This window comes from Pan paniscus, chromosome 3, assembly GCF_029289425.2.
Source record: "Pan paniscus chromosome 3, NHGRI_mPanPan1-v2.0_pri, whole genome shotgun sequence".
In the NCBI taxonomy this organism is placed as follows: domain Eukaryota; kingdom Metazoa; phylum Chordata; class Mammalia; order Primates; family Hominidae; genus Pan; species Pan paniscus.
This window is the reverse complement of record NC_073252.2, coordinates 153,279,321-153,295,867: the sequence shown is the minus strand read 5'-3', so window position 1 is coordinate 153,295,867 and position 16,547 is coordinate 153,279,321. Positions and strand designations below refer to the sequence as shown.

Sequence of the window (16,547 nt, the reverse complement as noted above, 5' to 3'; positions counted from 1 at the left end):
AGGTTTTTCAGCATGCAGCAGGGGCAGCTGACACCTGGCCTAGGGGCTGCAGAGCCCATGGGTTGCTCTTAGTTCCTGGATCCAGGGGGAATTCTGGAGCCGGGGTCTGGGGCTGCCTAGGGGTGGAGGTGGTGGGAGGCGGGGGGAGGGGCGGGAGAGGGGGCCTTGCATGGAAGGTGAAGGACAGGAAGCCGGCCAGGGAACAGTTTGCAGTGGTTGCTGCCATCCCCACCTCTACCCCTGAACCCACCCCTACCCCCACCCTGGTGCAGGGTCCGGCCTGAGCATGTGTCCTCTGCTTTGACCTCAGCAGATCACAAGATGGAAGTCACAATTACAAGTGGAAGCACCCTGTGGGTGTGCCACTCGAGTCAGCAGTGACCTGCAGCTTCTGCTTCCTGGAGTGTAGGGTGCCCACCCAGGAGAGCATGGAAAGGCCCATACCCCTGACCTTGAGGGTGCTGGGAGATGGGGGCCAAGATCCTGCTGCCCTGCAGGTACCCTGAAAGGTGGCCTAGGAGTCCTGCCTGAACAGCTGCAGAGAGGGAGAGGAGGAGCGAGACAGAAGTGGAGAAGAAGGAGACAGAAAGAGATGGGGAGAAGGGAGTGAGATAGAGAGAGAGGAAGAGAGATGGGGAGAGAGACAGAGGAGCCTGAGAGGAAGAGGAGGGAGAGAAATAGGAAGAGAGACTAAAAGGCAGAGAGAGACAGGGAGAGAGGTGCATGAGTAGGAGGTCGGGTCACTCGATCCCAGTTCCCAGTGAAAACTGTAGGTCACCATCGCCTAACCACACATGCAAGGAAGTCTTCTGCCTGCTGCTTGCAGTTCTCGAGAGTTCCTTCTGGAGAATAAAACCTTTGACTGCTGCCCTTCCTCAATAGATTTTGATTGTGTTTTCTGGTGAACGGTGATGTCTCGCCTATTGCCTTCCTGGGCTCAAGGATCCACGAAAAGCTGACACCTCTTTTGGGGGGGCTCTGCAGTGCCTTCATGTCACTAGGTTCCCCAGGAAGCTTGTGAACTTACATTATTATGTAAACTGAAATTATTCACCCTGCACCACCCAAAATTATCTTTCATACCTACATCCACCAAAGGGTCCCATAGCACACTTTGGGAACTGCAGACAGTAAGCCTGGAGCTCCATTGCGCACTCCATCTTTTCACCATCCGTGGGCTAACAGGCTGTGTTAGTTTGCTAGGGCTGTCTTACAGACTGGCCACAGACTAGGCACCTTCAACAACTGAATCTTACTGTCTCACATTACTGGAGGCCATGAGTCTAAGATCAAGTTGTCAGCAAGCGGGTCCCTTCTGAGGGCGGTGCAGGAAGGCTTTTTTCCAGGTCTGTCTCCTGAGGTGTGGGTGGCTGTCTTCTCCCTGCGACTCTTCATTAAGGGTGATTCTGGTGAGAGCTCAGATGAGGAGAGCTGGATAGAATGTTTGTAGAATATGGAGGGGGCTGGGTGTGGTGGCTCATGCCTGGAATCTTAGCACTTTGGGAGGCTGAGGCAGGAGGATTGCTTGAGGCCAAGAGTTCAAGACCAACCTGGCCAACATAGGGGAGACCCAGTCTCTTAAGAAAAAAAAAGAATATGGAAAAGAAAGGTCATTCTGATAAGTCTCAGATGGAAATGAAGAACATGTTATTGGAAACTGGAGGAAAGGCGACATTTGTCACAAAGTGACAAAGAACTTGACTGCATTGTGTTCATGCCCAAGTGTTTTCTGGAAGGCAGAACTTATGAATAATGAGACTGAAATTTGCTAGAAGAAATATCTAAGCAAAGTATTGAAGGAGCAGCTTGATTCTCTTGAATGTGTATGGGAAAATGAAAGAAAAGAGGAATGATTTAGAGACAGAAGTTATCAAAAGGGAAGCAGAACTTAAAGATTTGGGAAATTTTTAGGCTTCTCAGCCTGTCCATATTTTAACAAATAAAGTGTGGGAGAGAACACAAAGGTTGTGAATCAGGAGACATGGATCAGGACTGTACTCTTCACCAGGACAATGAAAGAGCAACCCAGAAGGTGTTTTGTAAATTGCTTGGGCTGCACTCTCATCACAGGACCATGTTGCCAGAGCATTGAGGGCAGTACAGTTTCCAAGGAAGGCCCTAGGGTACTCTGGGGACCTTGGGGCTTGCTTCCCATCAATCCCTGAAGTCACTGGTCCCCACATTCTGGTGTGGCACCCCTTGGTTGCTCCAAGTGTTGCTCAATGGGCCCTGGTGCAGTGGGGGATGTGATGTCACCCCTCCAGAGGGCACAGGCAGAAAACCCTTTGGCAGCATCTATGTGGCACTAATTCTGCAGGTATGAAGATTTTGCCTTTTCCTTATAGAAACTGTGGAGGCAATGAAGAAAGTAGCAGGGGTGGATGTGTAGCCGGCAGTTGAAGAACCTCCTATCTGTTGATATAAGAATGTGATTGGAGCTAGAAGAGCCTCTTAGAGAATAATCAGCAGCATTGAACCAAAAGAAACAAACAAGGGAGGAGGAGAAAAGCTAAAACCGGTTCGGGAATATCGGCAAATGGTGAGATTGTTGTACAGTAGTCCCCCTTTATCCACAGTGTGAGTTACCTATGGTACGGTACAATAAGATATTTTGAGAGAAAAAGAGCTATATTCATATAACTTTTATTACAGTATAATTATTCTGTTGTTTATCTTTTACTGAGCCTAGTTTATAAATTCAACTTTACCATAGGTATATATGCATAGGACAAAACATAGTATATATGGGATTTGGTATTATCCATGGTTTCAGCACATGCACTGGGGGGGGTCTCCAAATGGATCCCTCTTGGATAAGGAGGAACTATTGTACTTTCAGGAAAAATGATGAGTGTTTTTTAAAAAAATATGTTGAGTTTATTTGTCCCATTCCTCTTTTTATTGAAAGACTCAGCTTTTCTATCCAATGTTGTAGTTTTTAATCTTTGGGTTTTATACAACAGAAGTTATTTTAGGGAGGGGGTAGTTGTTACCTGAATATGTACTAATTTCTGCCTTTTATTTTTATAGTTTTAGAAAATGTCTCCAAGGAAAGGGAGGCTTATTTCTTCTGAGTGGCTGGCTTAAGTCACAGGCTTGTATCTGTCAGTAATTTGGCCATAGTCATTGGCATTTTAGGTCACTACCTAGTGCACACATGATTATATATGTAGTATATAATCATAAAATGATTATATGTTGTGTATATATATGTATATAATCATTTTATGATTATATACACATATATAATCATATATACGTATATATGTATACATATATACTACATTATATATGTCGTATATATATAATCAGTATACATGTATGCTACGTATACTGTATATATATACTATGTATACTGTATACATATATACTATGTATACATTATATATGTATAATCTGTATACATATATACTATGTATACATTATATATGTATAATCAGTATACATATATACTATGTACATACGTGCAGTATACATATATACTATGTACATACGTGCAGTATACATATATACTATGTACATACGTGCAGTATACATATATACTATGTACATACGTACAGTATACATATATACTATGTATACATCATATATGTATAATCAGTATACATATATACTACATTATATATGTAGTATATAAAAACATTTTATACCTTAGTAGATTTTTGCCTTTTGCTCACATGGATTAGGCTACAGAATATTTTAGAGCAGAGGCGAAGAACTTTTTCTCCTGGAAGCTGCCAAGGGTGGTGTTCAGTTTTGAACACGGCACAACCAGAAGACAAATTGAATTTTTGTTTTTCTTCTGTTAACTAAAACTCTTTATTGACTACCAGAAATGATTATTCATTGCAATTTAACAAGTATTTGTGTTCCTCTTGTGTGCCACAGAATTTGCCTAGGTACTGTGAGTGCAAAGATGAAACAGATAAGATTACTATTCTTGTGGAGGCTCAGTCTAGTCATTGTTTTTTAAACAGAATAGAACATATCAGAGTGGGACACCGTAAGGGAAAGAATGATTTGATGAAGTTATTTCACATACTGTGTGTGTATATACATATACAAAATGTTTCTTATTGTAGGTCTTGTTCAAAAAAGTTTGATAGCCATTACTCTAGTGCGGTGGTTTTCAATTGAGGTGATTTTGTCCTTCAGAGGATATTTGACAATGTCTAGAGATATTTTTGATTGTCACAGCTTGGAGGGTGCTACTGGCATCTAGTGGGGTGGAGAGTGGGATGCTGCTGACCATTCTACTATGCACAGGACAGCCCCCACAGCAAAGAATGATTCTGCTCAAACTGTCAATTTTGAGAAACTGCTGCTGTTAAGAAACTGATTCTAGTGGAAGAGACAGGCACGTCAACACATGAAAGAGAATAGGGACGGGAATTAGAGGGAAGGTGGAAGGTGAGCTTGGTAAGGAGAAGGAAAGTGGGGGAACCACAGTTACTGACTCACCAGCTCTACTGGGCACTGTCCTGAGTGGGGAAATAATTTTATCATATGTATTTGTGCAAAGTATTATATGAAATCTTTAAAATGGCACTGGAAGGGGTTGGTATTATCCCAACCTATGAATGCACAAACTGGGGTTAGGAGTGTCTAAGTAACATACCTGAGGTCACACAGAAAGTTGCGAGCTGGGGCCGGGCATGGTGGCTCATGGCTGTAATCCCAGCACTTGGGGAGATGGAGGCAGGAGGATCGCTTGAGCCCAGTAGTGGGCAAAAAAAGTGAGATCCTGGATCTAAAAATAAAATAAAATTGTAAGCTGGGATTGATGCACTATTACTCTGAAATACGTTGGGTCAAAGAATTTGGATGATCAATGGACAAGTTTTGTGTCCCAGAGGAATGATGAAGTGAGAAAGTTGAAAGTGCTGAAGAAAGAACTCCATAAGCTACATTGTGGGACTTGGGCTAGCTAGGAAAGGGAAGCAGGAAGCAAAGAGAGCAACTGATAAATTGGGGGAAGATGTGAAAAGCTCAAAAGTCTGGACATCTTAGATGAGATACATGCATTAAAAAAAAAGAAAGAAAGAAAAAGTAAAAAAAAAAAAAAGAGTCTAGATGTCTTGATGAGTTCCTAAATAGAAATAACAAGAGAAGAATAACTAAAAAAGGAAGCCATGGGCCTTTTGGAGTGGAGTATTACAGTTTAAGACTTCCAGTACGGAGCCCCACAATTAGGGGTATGGACAAGTGAAAGTCTTGGAGTATAGAGCAAAGAATTCTGTTGAATGGAACATGGCCACACCATACCTTGGTGTGATCTCAGGTATTGGATAGGTTGGCTGTAGATATTCAGTGAATGTGGGAGAAGGGCCTAGATATCTATTGATGACAGAAACTGAGAAATAGAACATAGAATATTGGCTTGTGAGGAGGAAGGGTTTGGAGTAATAGGAGAGCAGTCACTGAGTATGTGAGGACCTAGGAGAACTTAGAAATCTTCCTTCTACAGCAGTCCCTATTTGAAAAGCCCTCAGGGAGATAGTTTATTCAGAAAATAGTTTTGCTTAGCTAAGATAAGGATGTGATTATAGAGGAAAAAGTGAGAGAATGTTTTACAGTGGAAAGGAGGTTCCAGGAGCATGAGGTGAACCTGGAAGGGTTCAACAGTAGTGCCATGAGTTAATAGAAAATAGGGAGCATTTTCTATTCTGGGTATGTGTGTGTAGAGGTGGTGTACATTTTCAGCTTCATAAATGGATACAGATGAGTGGACATATATATATATTATATATATACTATTAGTTCTGTCCGTCTAGAGAACCCTGATTAATACAGCATTGTATTTTACTAAATTTCTTATTTCTTGTTATGCACATTTAGTTTTTCAATACATTGATTTATTAAATTTCTATCTCAATGTGATTTGTTTATACAAAATTGAATTAGTGAAATATTAACATATTTTAGAGATGTGGAAAAAATACCAGGTATGAGTTTAATTACTAGTCAATGAATTCATTCAGATAATTCAACTAGGATTAAGCTTTTTAAAAATTAAAAATAGTAAAAATTCATATTATTTTAAAGACTTTCAATAAACGTTTTTGGTTTTTATTTGCTTTAAGAATTTCCTATGCTAATTAAATGATGTTGATTTTGTTTAGTAGCACATGCTCTTTTAGCCTAGTGGATCATTTTGTTTGGTTTGATTCGAATAAGATTACTCACTAAGTATACAAAGAGGGGGAGTTTTACATTCAAGTAAGATGTCCAATGGGCTTTCAGCTGTGTCCACAAGAGCTGAGTTCTCTCCAGGCCCTTTGCGGCTTAGTTGCATGAGGAGCACATCTAATATCGAATACAATTCCAGGCACTCTTCCAAGTGTTCCACTTGTATTATTTCATTCAATTTTACAGCAACTTTTCAGGTGTCTATTATTAGTACACTTTTGTTTTCCCCCAGAAGAAGAAACTGAGTCACAAAGACCTTAACTTGGGACAATCACGTGTGTAGGAAAGGGGCAGCAGGATTCAAACGTGCAGTCGGAAACAGGGTTCTGCAAACGTCACTACCGTACTATTCTGTCCCATCCACTGACACCGTACTTCGATTCAGAGAACTTCACGTCCTAACTGTGGCAAAACGACGAATGTGCTTTATTTGCAACACGTGCAGATAAGGACCCTTACTCTATTGGCAAGAGTAAGGCTATCTGGGTGGGAGTTGGGCGGGTCCTGTCTCCTAGGCAACAGCACATGCACACAAGCGACCAATAATGAGCCCCTCTCCAAAGACCCAGGAAAGTGATGTCACTTCCTTCGTCTGGGTGGTTGCCCTAGCGACACGTTGGGCCGAAGAGCGGTGTTGGGTACCCGAGAGACCCGGCGGTGGGGAAGTCACTTCCTCCCGAAGACGCTGTTTCCTAGCAACCGCCCTCCGCCTCTGTTATTAGCCCCTCCTCCTCGCTCGGTCCAGGACTGGCTCTGCGGGCGCCGCCAGGCCCAGACCAAGGTGAGCAGCTCCTACCCGACGCTTGGCTCTTGATTCTCAGGGTCGCGGAGAACTGGCCGCGGGCGTCCGGGGCTGGGAACAGAAAGCGGGACCTGGGGGCCATGGGGGATCCGGACAGAGACCGCGCTTGGGCGTGCACGGGCCTGGCGTTCGCTGGTGCTCAGCATACGGCGCGGTGAGGAGCGGCGAGCACCCGGACGTCACCTGGCCTGGTAGGGAACGGAACCCGGGGCGCACAACGCTATGGGCGGCCCTGCCAGGCCTCTGCTACGAGCACGGGAAACCGCGATTTTAATGCGGCTCATCGCGAAAGCTTCGTCGTTTTGTCTGGCTCTCTTTAACACTTTTGTGAGAGGAAAAATTGGCTTGCAATACATATCGCTGGCTGTTTGCGGGTTAGCATTACGATCTTTTTCTTTGAATAGCGCTATATGCAAATATATAGATACATTTTTTTTTGGTGGTGGTGCTCATAATTTTTACGCCGACGATCCTTTTGATGGCCTTTTAAATAAGACATGACTTATTTTGAAGGCAATGTTATACTTTAGAAGAGAGGTGAAAAATAAGGTGTTCTATTTTAATTGGCAGCATTTTGTCGTATTAACTGGTAATCATTTATTTGCAGACTTTTTAAGTAGTTGCAAAACTATTTTAGGATAACTTCCATTTGAATTTTTTAAAACAAGCTTGTTGTGAGAATTTGCTATTTCTTTACAAGAACCTTTTTAAGTGAAGATGTAGCCCAATGTTCATATCAGATGCTTTTCTTTGACCTTTGTGGGGACAGTAGAATCAAATGTAATAAATTCTGAAGGATGCAAAGTCTGATTTTTTTGTATATTTCAGCTACCATCAGAAGTTGAATTCTAATAATTAGCTATTTTATAAAGGTAACGAGAAAAAATACACCATGTCTGATGAAGTTTTTAGCACCACTTTGGCATATACAAAGAGTCCAAAAGTTACCAAAAGAACTACTTTCCAGGTAAAGTATTTTTATTTGGAATCATTTCACAGTGTAAACACTGTATTAGATGGGTTGAAATTGGTGATTCTAGGAACAGTCCTATATAAAGCTGGGGTAAATCTTATATTTCTTTTGAGGTTTTGCACATGATCATGTTTGGGCTCATCCAGTATTACAAACTCCCCTATATGGTTTTAAGACTACCAAAGTAGCCTCAATACTAGTTTCCTACTAAGTTAAAAGTTGAATCGCAACCTTAAATTGCCATTTTTATATAAAAACTTTTTTTTCTGTTGTAACATAATGTTTACGTTTTTTTTTCTGTTGAGTCACTGCAATTTTGAACTCAGCCTCTAAGTTTGCAATATTGATTGCATCCATTTCTGAAATATGCCGAGACAAAAGCTCTTAAAAATACCAATTTCTTTCAAAATACCAGTTTTTAATAAATTATAATCTAAATTGAGCCCCTTCTTATTTGTTACTCTCCAGCTCTAATTATAACCTGCAATTAATTTATTCCATAATGTGTGTCTCCTCTAGTTTAACTGCAAGCTCCATGAGGAAGGGCTCTTGTCTGTGATGCTCTGCATTGAGTATGAGGCGTAAAGTGGGTACATGGCATAAAGTGAGCTTGCAGGAAATATTTGTTAGATGAATGAAACCGAAGTTGGAAAGCAGTCGTTAATCAAGCATTGTTTGTTTAAAGAATTACTTGTAAATATGATACCTCCATGTTTGGATGGAAATTGATTTCAGTATCTCATTTCAGGATGAGCTAATAAGAGCAATTACAGCTCGCTCAGCCAGACAAAGGAGTTCTGAATACTCAGATGACTTTGACAGTGATGAGATTGGTATGTGACAGTATGGAAAAGTGAACCACTTTTCTTCTTTTTGCTTCCTTAGTTTTGTATTTAGCCAGCCCCCCAACCACCCATCCCCTCAATCACGTGTGTTAAAATAATACCTAAGCATTCACTAATTTTAGATTTTCAACTTTTTAATTAGTAGAAAGCCACTCTTAATTTTCAGGAAGTTGTATGATTTTCGTTTTTTGTTGTTGTTTTCTGAATGTGTATACGAAAATATAAATTAATTGATGGCAGGTTTGCAGTAAAAGGATGGCTGCCAGTGGTAAACCACATTGGCGAAGACAGGTTCATCTTTAAGATCAACCCTAGGAGGTGCTACAGCTAGTTAGTAACTAGTCCCACAGAACTAAACTTCAGTGCACATTAGAAGTGCTTTTATAAAGCTTGCTATAAATCAGATTTTTTTTTTGGCTGTGATAAGGGGTAAATTTAAAAACCACAGACTCTTCGTGTTTCATATATCAGTACTATTATAATTTGGTTTCTCTTAGCTATGTAAACATATTAACATTTTAATTTCAGGTATAAGCATACAGAATTCTAAACTTGGTGTTTTTGTTTGTTTGTTTGTTTTTGTTTTTGAGATGGAGTCTCGCTCAGTTGCTCAAGCTGGAGTGCAGTGGTGCAATCTCGGCTCACTGCAACCTCCGCCTCCCAGGTTCAAGTGATTCTCCTCCCTCAGCCTCCTGAGTAGCTGGGACTACAGGTGCCCGCCACCATGCCCGGCTAATTTTTGTATTTTTAGTAGAGATGGGGTTTCACCACATCGGCCAGGCTGGTCTCAAACTCCTGACATTGTGATCCGCCCGCCTCGGCCTCCCAAAGTGCTGGGATTACAGGTGTGAGCCACCGCACCTGGCCTGGTGTTTTATTCTTTAAAATTTGGTGAATAATTGTAATTGATTTCTGTAAAACCAGTAATAACCACAGTTAAATCACTGCTGTATAGTTAACTTAGCATTTCTTATGATTCTTAGTAAATCTAATATTCTGGTGTGGATGGAATTGTAGTTCCAAAATTTTTATGGAAAAAAATATAATTAGTAATTACTAATTAAATTCTTCCATTTACAAATGTTCTTGATTTTACATGAAGAAGTAATTTGCAAATAAAAGTTTTACAGTCCATAATCTAATTTAAATGCTACATGGCTGATTGTTAGGGCCCTTTGGATGGCTTTTTCCAGAGCAAACAGTGTTTGGTTGTTTGGTACCCTACAGACAACACAATAAATACATTTTGAATAAATTAATGAAATTGGAATTTTTATTTCATAAATGTTAATGAAACATGCCTGAGTTAGCTGTGTTTTTAGAGCTGCAAGTCTATTTATAAAATACATTTGTGCCTATTCATTGTTAGAATTTTGTTTGTAGCTTTTAAGGTAAACTTTGATTAAGTTAACGTAACCTTGACAATTTTTAAAAATACTGTTGAAAACATTTTTTCTTTTCCATTTTTCAGTTTCCTTAGGTGATTTTTCTGACACTTCAGCAGATGAAAATTCAGTTAATAAAAAAATGAATGACTTTCATATATCAGATGATGAAGAAAAGAATCCTTCAAAACTATCGTTTTTGAAAACCAAGAAATCAAACGGTAACATAACCAAAGATGAGCCAGTGTGTGCCATCAAAAATGAAGAGGAAATGGCACCTGATGGGTGTGAAGACATTGTTGTAAAATCTTTCTCTGAATCTCAAAATAAGGATGAGGAATTTGAAAAAGACAAAATAAAAATGAAACCTAAACCCAGAATTCTTTCAATTAAAAGCACATCTTCAGGTAATTTGTTAGGATTACTGTAATTGCATTTCCTGGAGGTTTATTTTAAGATAATCAGTCCCAAAATTTTTATATGGTAGCTAGTATATATTTAAGAAAAAAAGACAGACTTCCATTTTACAGACCTGTTGTATTTTGTCTAACTTCCATTTTACAGACCTGTTGTATTTTGTCTTGCATCTAGGCTGTTGCCTGATAGAAAGCCAAAGCACAAAGCCAAAGCACCTTTAGTCATCCATAGCCTCCATAGCTGTGGATCTCCAGACACCTAGACCTGTGAGCTTCAGTTTTGTTTGTAGGTGTGGAACTGGAATGGAATGCTGTCTAATCCCTCTCACACTCCAAAGATTAGAGTTACAGCAATATTGAGACTAATCCTTATAATAGTCTTTGCCATACCAACATTGTGCCAGAAAATTTTCTTGACATTTGTATATTTGAAGGATGAGTTATGTTATTGCTGCTGTTGTTTGTTGAAGCGTCCAGGCACTCCTTAAGAGAATCTCCATTTGATCTCTGTATTGCCTATGAAAATCTACTAAGATTCAGTTTTCCAAAGGAAAGTTCCTGGTGTGATCTGGGATTACAGTTAGTTCTCCCCACAATTTTACTGAACTTTAAGCATAAAGGAACAAAGATAGAATGAAACGGAGACCAAGTCCTGTCACATACCCTGGGCCACCATTCATGAACTTGTATATGCAAGGTTAAGGATTTTTTGTTTTTCATTCTTTGTATTTTATAAAGGAATTATTAGTTGATGTTAACCTTCATAAAAATCTCCTTCCATATCATCAGTAAATACAGTGCTGGTAAATATTTCATACTTTGCATATTAGATACCAGTGGTAACGTCAGACAAAACTTTATTTCAGGCATGTATTGGGGAACTGCTCCTTTCTTCCTGACCCCACAATCTCATTAACTTTGAAATGAGCAAAGGATGTAAGCAGAGCAAAGAACACTAGAATAATGTCCAGGACACTGGGGGAAAAGCCTCTGTGTATTATATATGACTTCAGCAAATAAGTTAAGCTTCAGTATCCTCATCATGAGGAAGCTAAAAATAACCCTCTTTCTATTCCTGCAAAATTGTGAGAGTTTATTGAAGTGCATCTCATAAACTATAAAAAACTACAAAAATGCAAACAGGATGCATAATGAAACAATTAACTTGTTAAAATGTACCTTCCAAGTATAGTGAGTGAAATCAATGCTGGAGAGAAGAGGAACATAATTGAACTTTGTTATTAAGAAAATGCGAGCATATATAGCAACTAAAAATTTGTCTGAGACAGGTGGATGTATATAATCAGAAGTTTATGGTAGATAATCAGGAAAGCAATAATCCACCTATTTCATACCTTAAAAAAAAAAAAAAACCTGTGGTGGGTTACAATGAATAAGGGAATACTGTATTTTAACCACAAGGTGGCATCAGGATCCTAAATGCTCTACTTATATATGCAATGTTATATTCAGTACGTGTAATATAAAAATAATTACCTAAATAGGTAATTGTATACATTGATTACCAAAAAAAGCACTTTTCTTAAAGTATAGGCATTTTTTTTTCTTTTTGGGAACTTGACAGTACTGGAAGTGGAATTTTTGTAGAAAATATATTAAAGTTGTCATTCTCAGGTTCTTCAGGTTGAAAAGTAAAAATTGAGGCTAGTGTTCCTAAGATAATATCTGCAATATAGAATATATTAAGTATTTAAATGAATAAATTAATATATGAATGATTTATCTTTGAAAGAGGGAATATGGTTCATGAGTTTATCCTCTAAATTCTTTGACTTTTTTTTTTCTGTACAGGTTTGGAACTCAATATTTTTAATGTGGTGAGATATTGCTGAGTAGCAAGTAATGCTTTATGAAACTATTAGAGCTTGAAGGTTTTCTCTGTCCTTGCTTGTCTTTTGTAAAAAGTATAATAACCAGACTTTATAGTCACTACTGAAGTGACAGTTGCTCTATAAAGTGAAAGTATTTTTCACAGGATATGTTTTTATTTTAATACTAACATGACTGAAATCATGAACTTTGGAGTCAGGATGCTTCTCCTTTAATCTGAGATCTGCAGCCTGCTAGAGTTTGTGACTTTGGGCATGAGACCTCTTTGTTCTCATTTTATTCATCTTTAAAAATGGGATAATAGTTGCCTATCTCTAGGAGTTTAAAAATGGGATAATAGTTGCCTATCTCTAGGAGTTTGAGGCAATTAAATGAGTTCACATATTTGAAGTGCTTAGAACAGTATTGGCATAAATTTAGCACTCTATAAATGTTCTGATTATTCATTTTATTATTTAGCGTTTGTTTATAAACATGCTCAGCAGGTATAAAGTATCAGTCATGCGGGATGCGTAAGTTCTAGAGATCTGCTGTACATTGTGCCTATAGTTAACAGTACTGTCTTTTGCACTGAATGTATTAAGAAGGTAGATCTCATGTTTGTTCTTACCACAATAATAAAAAAAATTGACTCAACACCTTCTTTCAGGCATTATATAATATTCTGCTTAAACTGAGGCTCAAAAGACATGCAAGCATTTGTCAGGAGGAGAAGCAGGAAGTGGATATTCTAGGCAGGGGTATCAGCTTAGGTAAAGGTATGGTAGCAGGAGGGATTGGAGGGATTGTGGTATGTGTGCATGACAACTGTTAGCCCAGCATTTCAGAAACACAGATGACAAAATGGCTGTAGATAAGGCAGTGAAGGACAAAACCATAAAATCCCTTTTATGTTGTTTAAAGGCAGTTAAGCTTTTATTCTGTAGGATTGGATCATGGGGAGCCATTGAATAATTTTGTAGAAAGGAGTGATGTGATCTGATTTGGATTTTGTAAATATCATGGAAGCAGTGATCTAGGAAAGAGTGGATAAGGACCCGACAGCAGGGATGTAGAAAGTGGAATAAATGAGATATTTGGCAATTAGAATTGATAGGGTATATTGATACTCTGGATTTAGGGGATAATAGAGGGAGGAATCTAGAGCCCTTGGATTTGGGGTTGAACATTTGGCTGGAGTTTAGGATGTAGCTAAAATTGTCAGCTACTTATAATAATACCAATTTGGTATGGTTGTGGAATCTTCTGGCAGAATCCATAAGCCCATTTTTAGGTAAATGGGAGGAAGATGTTAATTAGACCAATTTTGAAGTTGAGAAAAATGCATTTGTAGAACAATAGAAACATAAATATGTATAGCAGGTAAAATGCAGGCAAAAAATATATACATGGAAAGTCTTCCCATTGTTTCGAATACTGGATGCAAATCAGCATTAGATTCTTGATTTAAACTTAGAAGTAATGGAAAGAGTGAAATTTTAATAAATGCTAAAGAAGTTTTATGGACTCAGAACAATTAACTCATAAAAGATTCCTTCCTCTAATGAGAGTTAGCACTCCTATCCCTTGAGTGCCAACATCGTCATCTTTGTCCTTATAATAGCACTTATAATCTTAGTAATCTAGTCTTGTAATTTTGTTTAGAAAAATCAACCTGTAAAGTCCCTGGACAGGTCCATTGCCGCTTTGTTGATTATGAGGTTTAGTAACGTGTACAGGGCTTGGTACTCAAAGGCTTGATGGATGAGCCTCCTCATTTTATAGTGGTAGAAACTGGGGCAAGATTTTGTTTTGTTTTTTTATTTTTAACTTTTTTTTTAATATTATAAGAGTTCACAATGTTGAAGAGTTAACTTCTTGTGACTGGTTACTTTCAGGATGACAACTGTTTCTTTACTTTGTTTTTTGTTGTTGTTGTTTTTTGTTTTTTTTTTTTTTTTTTTTTAGATGGAGTTTTGCTCTTGTTACCCAGGCTGGAGTGCAGTGGTGTGATCTTGATCTCGGCTCACTGCAACCTCAGACTCCTGGGTTCAAGCAATCCTCCTGCCTCAGTCTCCTGAGTAGCTGGGATAACAGGCACGCGCTACTAAGCCCGGCTAATTTTTTTGTATTTTTAGTAGAGACAGGGTTTCACCGTGTTAGCCAGGCTGGTCTCGAACTCTTGACCTTATGATCTGCCCACCTCGGCCTCCCAACGTGCTGGGATTACAGGCGTGAGTCACCGCTCCCAACGTGTTGGGATTACAGGCGTGAGCCACCGCGTCCGGCCTGATTATTAACCATCATTTATTTGTGCCTTACTAGAGCTCTGTATAGAGAAGAGTTGTGGGCTTCATCTGGACTCTTCAGGACAGAGAACAAAGGGGCATAGGCACAGGAGGGAAGTATGGTAGCACCCAGAGAGATAGATAAAGCTATGGTCATTTTTTTATACACACACTTTAAGCATTTTATTTTTCAGCAGAAAACAACAGCCTTGACACAGATGATCACTTTAAACCATCACCTCGGCCAAGGAGTATGTTGAAAAAGAAAAATCACATGGAGGAGAAGGATGGACTAGAAGATAAAGAAACTGCCCTCAGTGAAGAATTGGAGTTACATTCTGCACCTTTTTCCCTTCCAACGCCGAATGGCATACAATTAGAAGCTGAGAAAAAAGCATTCTCTGAAAACCTTGATCCTGAGGTTAGCACTACCACTAAACTGTTGAATTGTGTTCTTGAATTTATGCTTTTTTATCTGATTATGAAAAAGAGAAGGAGAGAATGAATTTGTGTGCATGTGTGTGTGTTTTACATACTTTCTTCTGCAACTGATAGGGAAATAATTTTTAAAAATACACTGTATTCCACCGAGTCTAAAACTGCATCAATTGTAAGACGTAGCATTATTTTACGTACCACTAAGGAAGAAGGAAGTGCATCCAATTAAACTATAACACACCAGTGATTTTAGAGTTTATCCAGTTTTAGAGAAAGTAAAATGTCAAAAAGTGTTGCTTTTCTGAATCTATACAATAGTGTTTATCTTTAATAATTTTTTAAATTTATGTATCTTTGAATTATGTAATTTATGGCTAATAACAATATAGTCAGTGTCATTTTATTTATTTGATTTTATTCACTCAACAAATGTGTGTTGAATGTTCATGGCACTCTTCTGTGTTCTTTGGGTTATGTTCCAATAGCATTAAATGTGGCCTTTCAGGTTTCCATCGGGGAGTTTACTATGCATTGTTATTAAGGGAGAAAACTTCGTTTTTCTCTTTGTATTTCACTATGAGAAGCAAACTGTCCCTTCTGAACATTTCAGAAGGGAAAAGTACAGGAAGAACATTTCTTCCCCATAATCTGCTTGGGCAGATTAGGGAACTGCATGCCACCTGGCCAAGCTTCTTTCTTTTTCTCATCGCTTGTCTGCAGTGTTGGTGCTTAAGGATCGGCTCTCTGGGAGGTGAGGCAGAAGGTGCTGAGAGGAGCTCTTTTGTGCTATGACTAAATGGGGGAATCCCCCTAATTCAGACTGGAAGTATTAGGAAGCACAATAGGCTACCAATTCAAATCTTGTTCTGCAGTTGAGCTTTACCAGTAAAGCTGACAATTTGATATACGCCTAACTGACACCACCATGCTGTTTCTTAATTTGTTCTGAAAACCAGAAGAAGAAACCCAAGTAATTACTTTATATTTAAGAAAATTATCTGATCCATTGAATACTGTGCTAGTTTCTTGTAGCTGCTGTAACAAATTGCCACAAACTGGTTAACTTAAAACAACAGAAATGTATTCTCTTAGTTCTGGAGGTCAGAAGTCCGAGATCAGGTGTTTGCAGGGCCATTTTCCTCTGAAGGCATCACGGAAGAATCCTTCCTTGCCTCTTCCAGCTTCTTTCTAGTGGTTGCCGGCAGTCCATGGCATTCCTTGGCTTGTAGCTGGCTTGTAGCTGCATCATTCCCATCTCTGCCTTCATCCCATGTGGCCTTCTTCCCTGTGTTTTCTCTGCATGTCTGTGTCTCTTCTTTCTCTTAAAAAAAGACACCAGGCATTGGATTTAGGGCCCACCCTAATTGAGTGTGTCCTCATC

The 16,547-nt window shown here is 39.1% G+C and overlaps 1 protein-coding gene across 6 annotated transcripts in view; it reads left to right on the top strand.

Annotated features, from left to right (window-relative positions):
- The first annotated feature begins 6,429 nt into the window (after positions 1–6,429).
- The window catches only part of MAP9 (microtubule associated protein 9), a 35,548-nt gene continuing 25,430 nt past the window's right edge, over positions 6,430–16,547 (top strand). Inside the window, exons 1-5 of one of the 6 annotated variants that reach the window (XM_034959308.3) lie at positions 6,430–6,970; positions 7,820–7,958; positions 8,713–8,797; positions 10,281–10,601; positions 14,926–15,149. In XM_034959308.3, coding sequence (XP_034815199.1) covers positions 7,884–7,958; positions 8,713–8,797; positions 10,281–10,601; positions 14,926–15,149 — 705 coding nt within the window. In that variant the 5' untranslated portion in view covers positions 6,430–6,970; positions 7,820–7,883. Of the gene's footprint in view, positions 7,366–7,819; positions 7,959–8,712; positions 8,798–10,280; positions 10,602–14,922; positions 15,150–16,547 lie in introns of all 6 variants that reach the window. The other 5 variants (XM_034959306.3, XM_008976155.4, XM_055111963.2 and 2 more) reach the window with 5 other exon arrangements.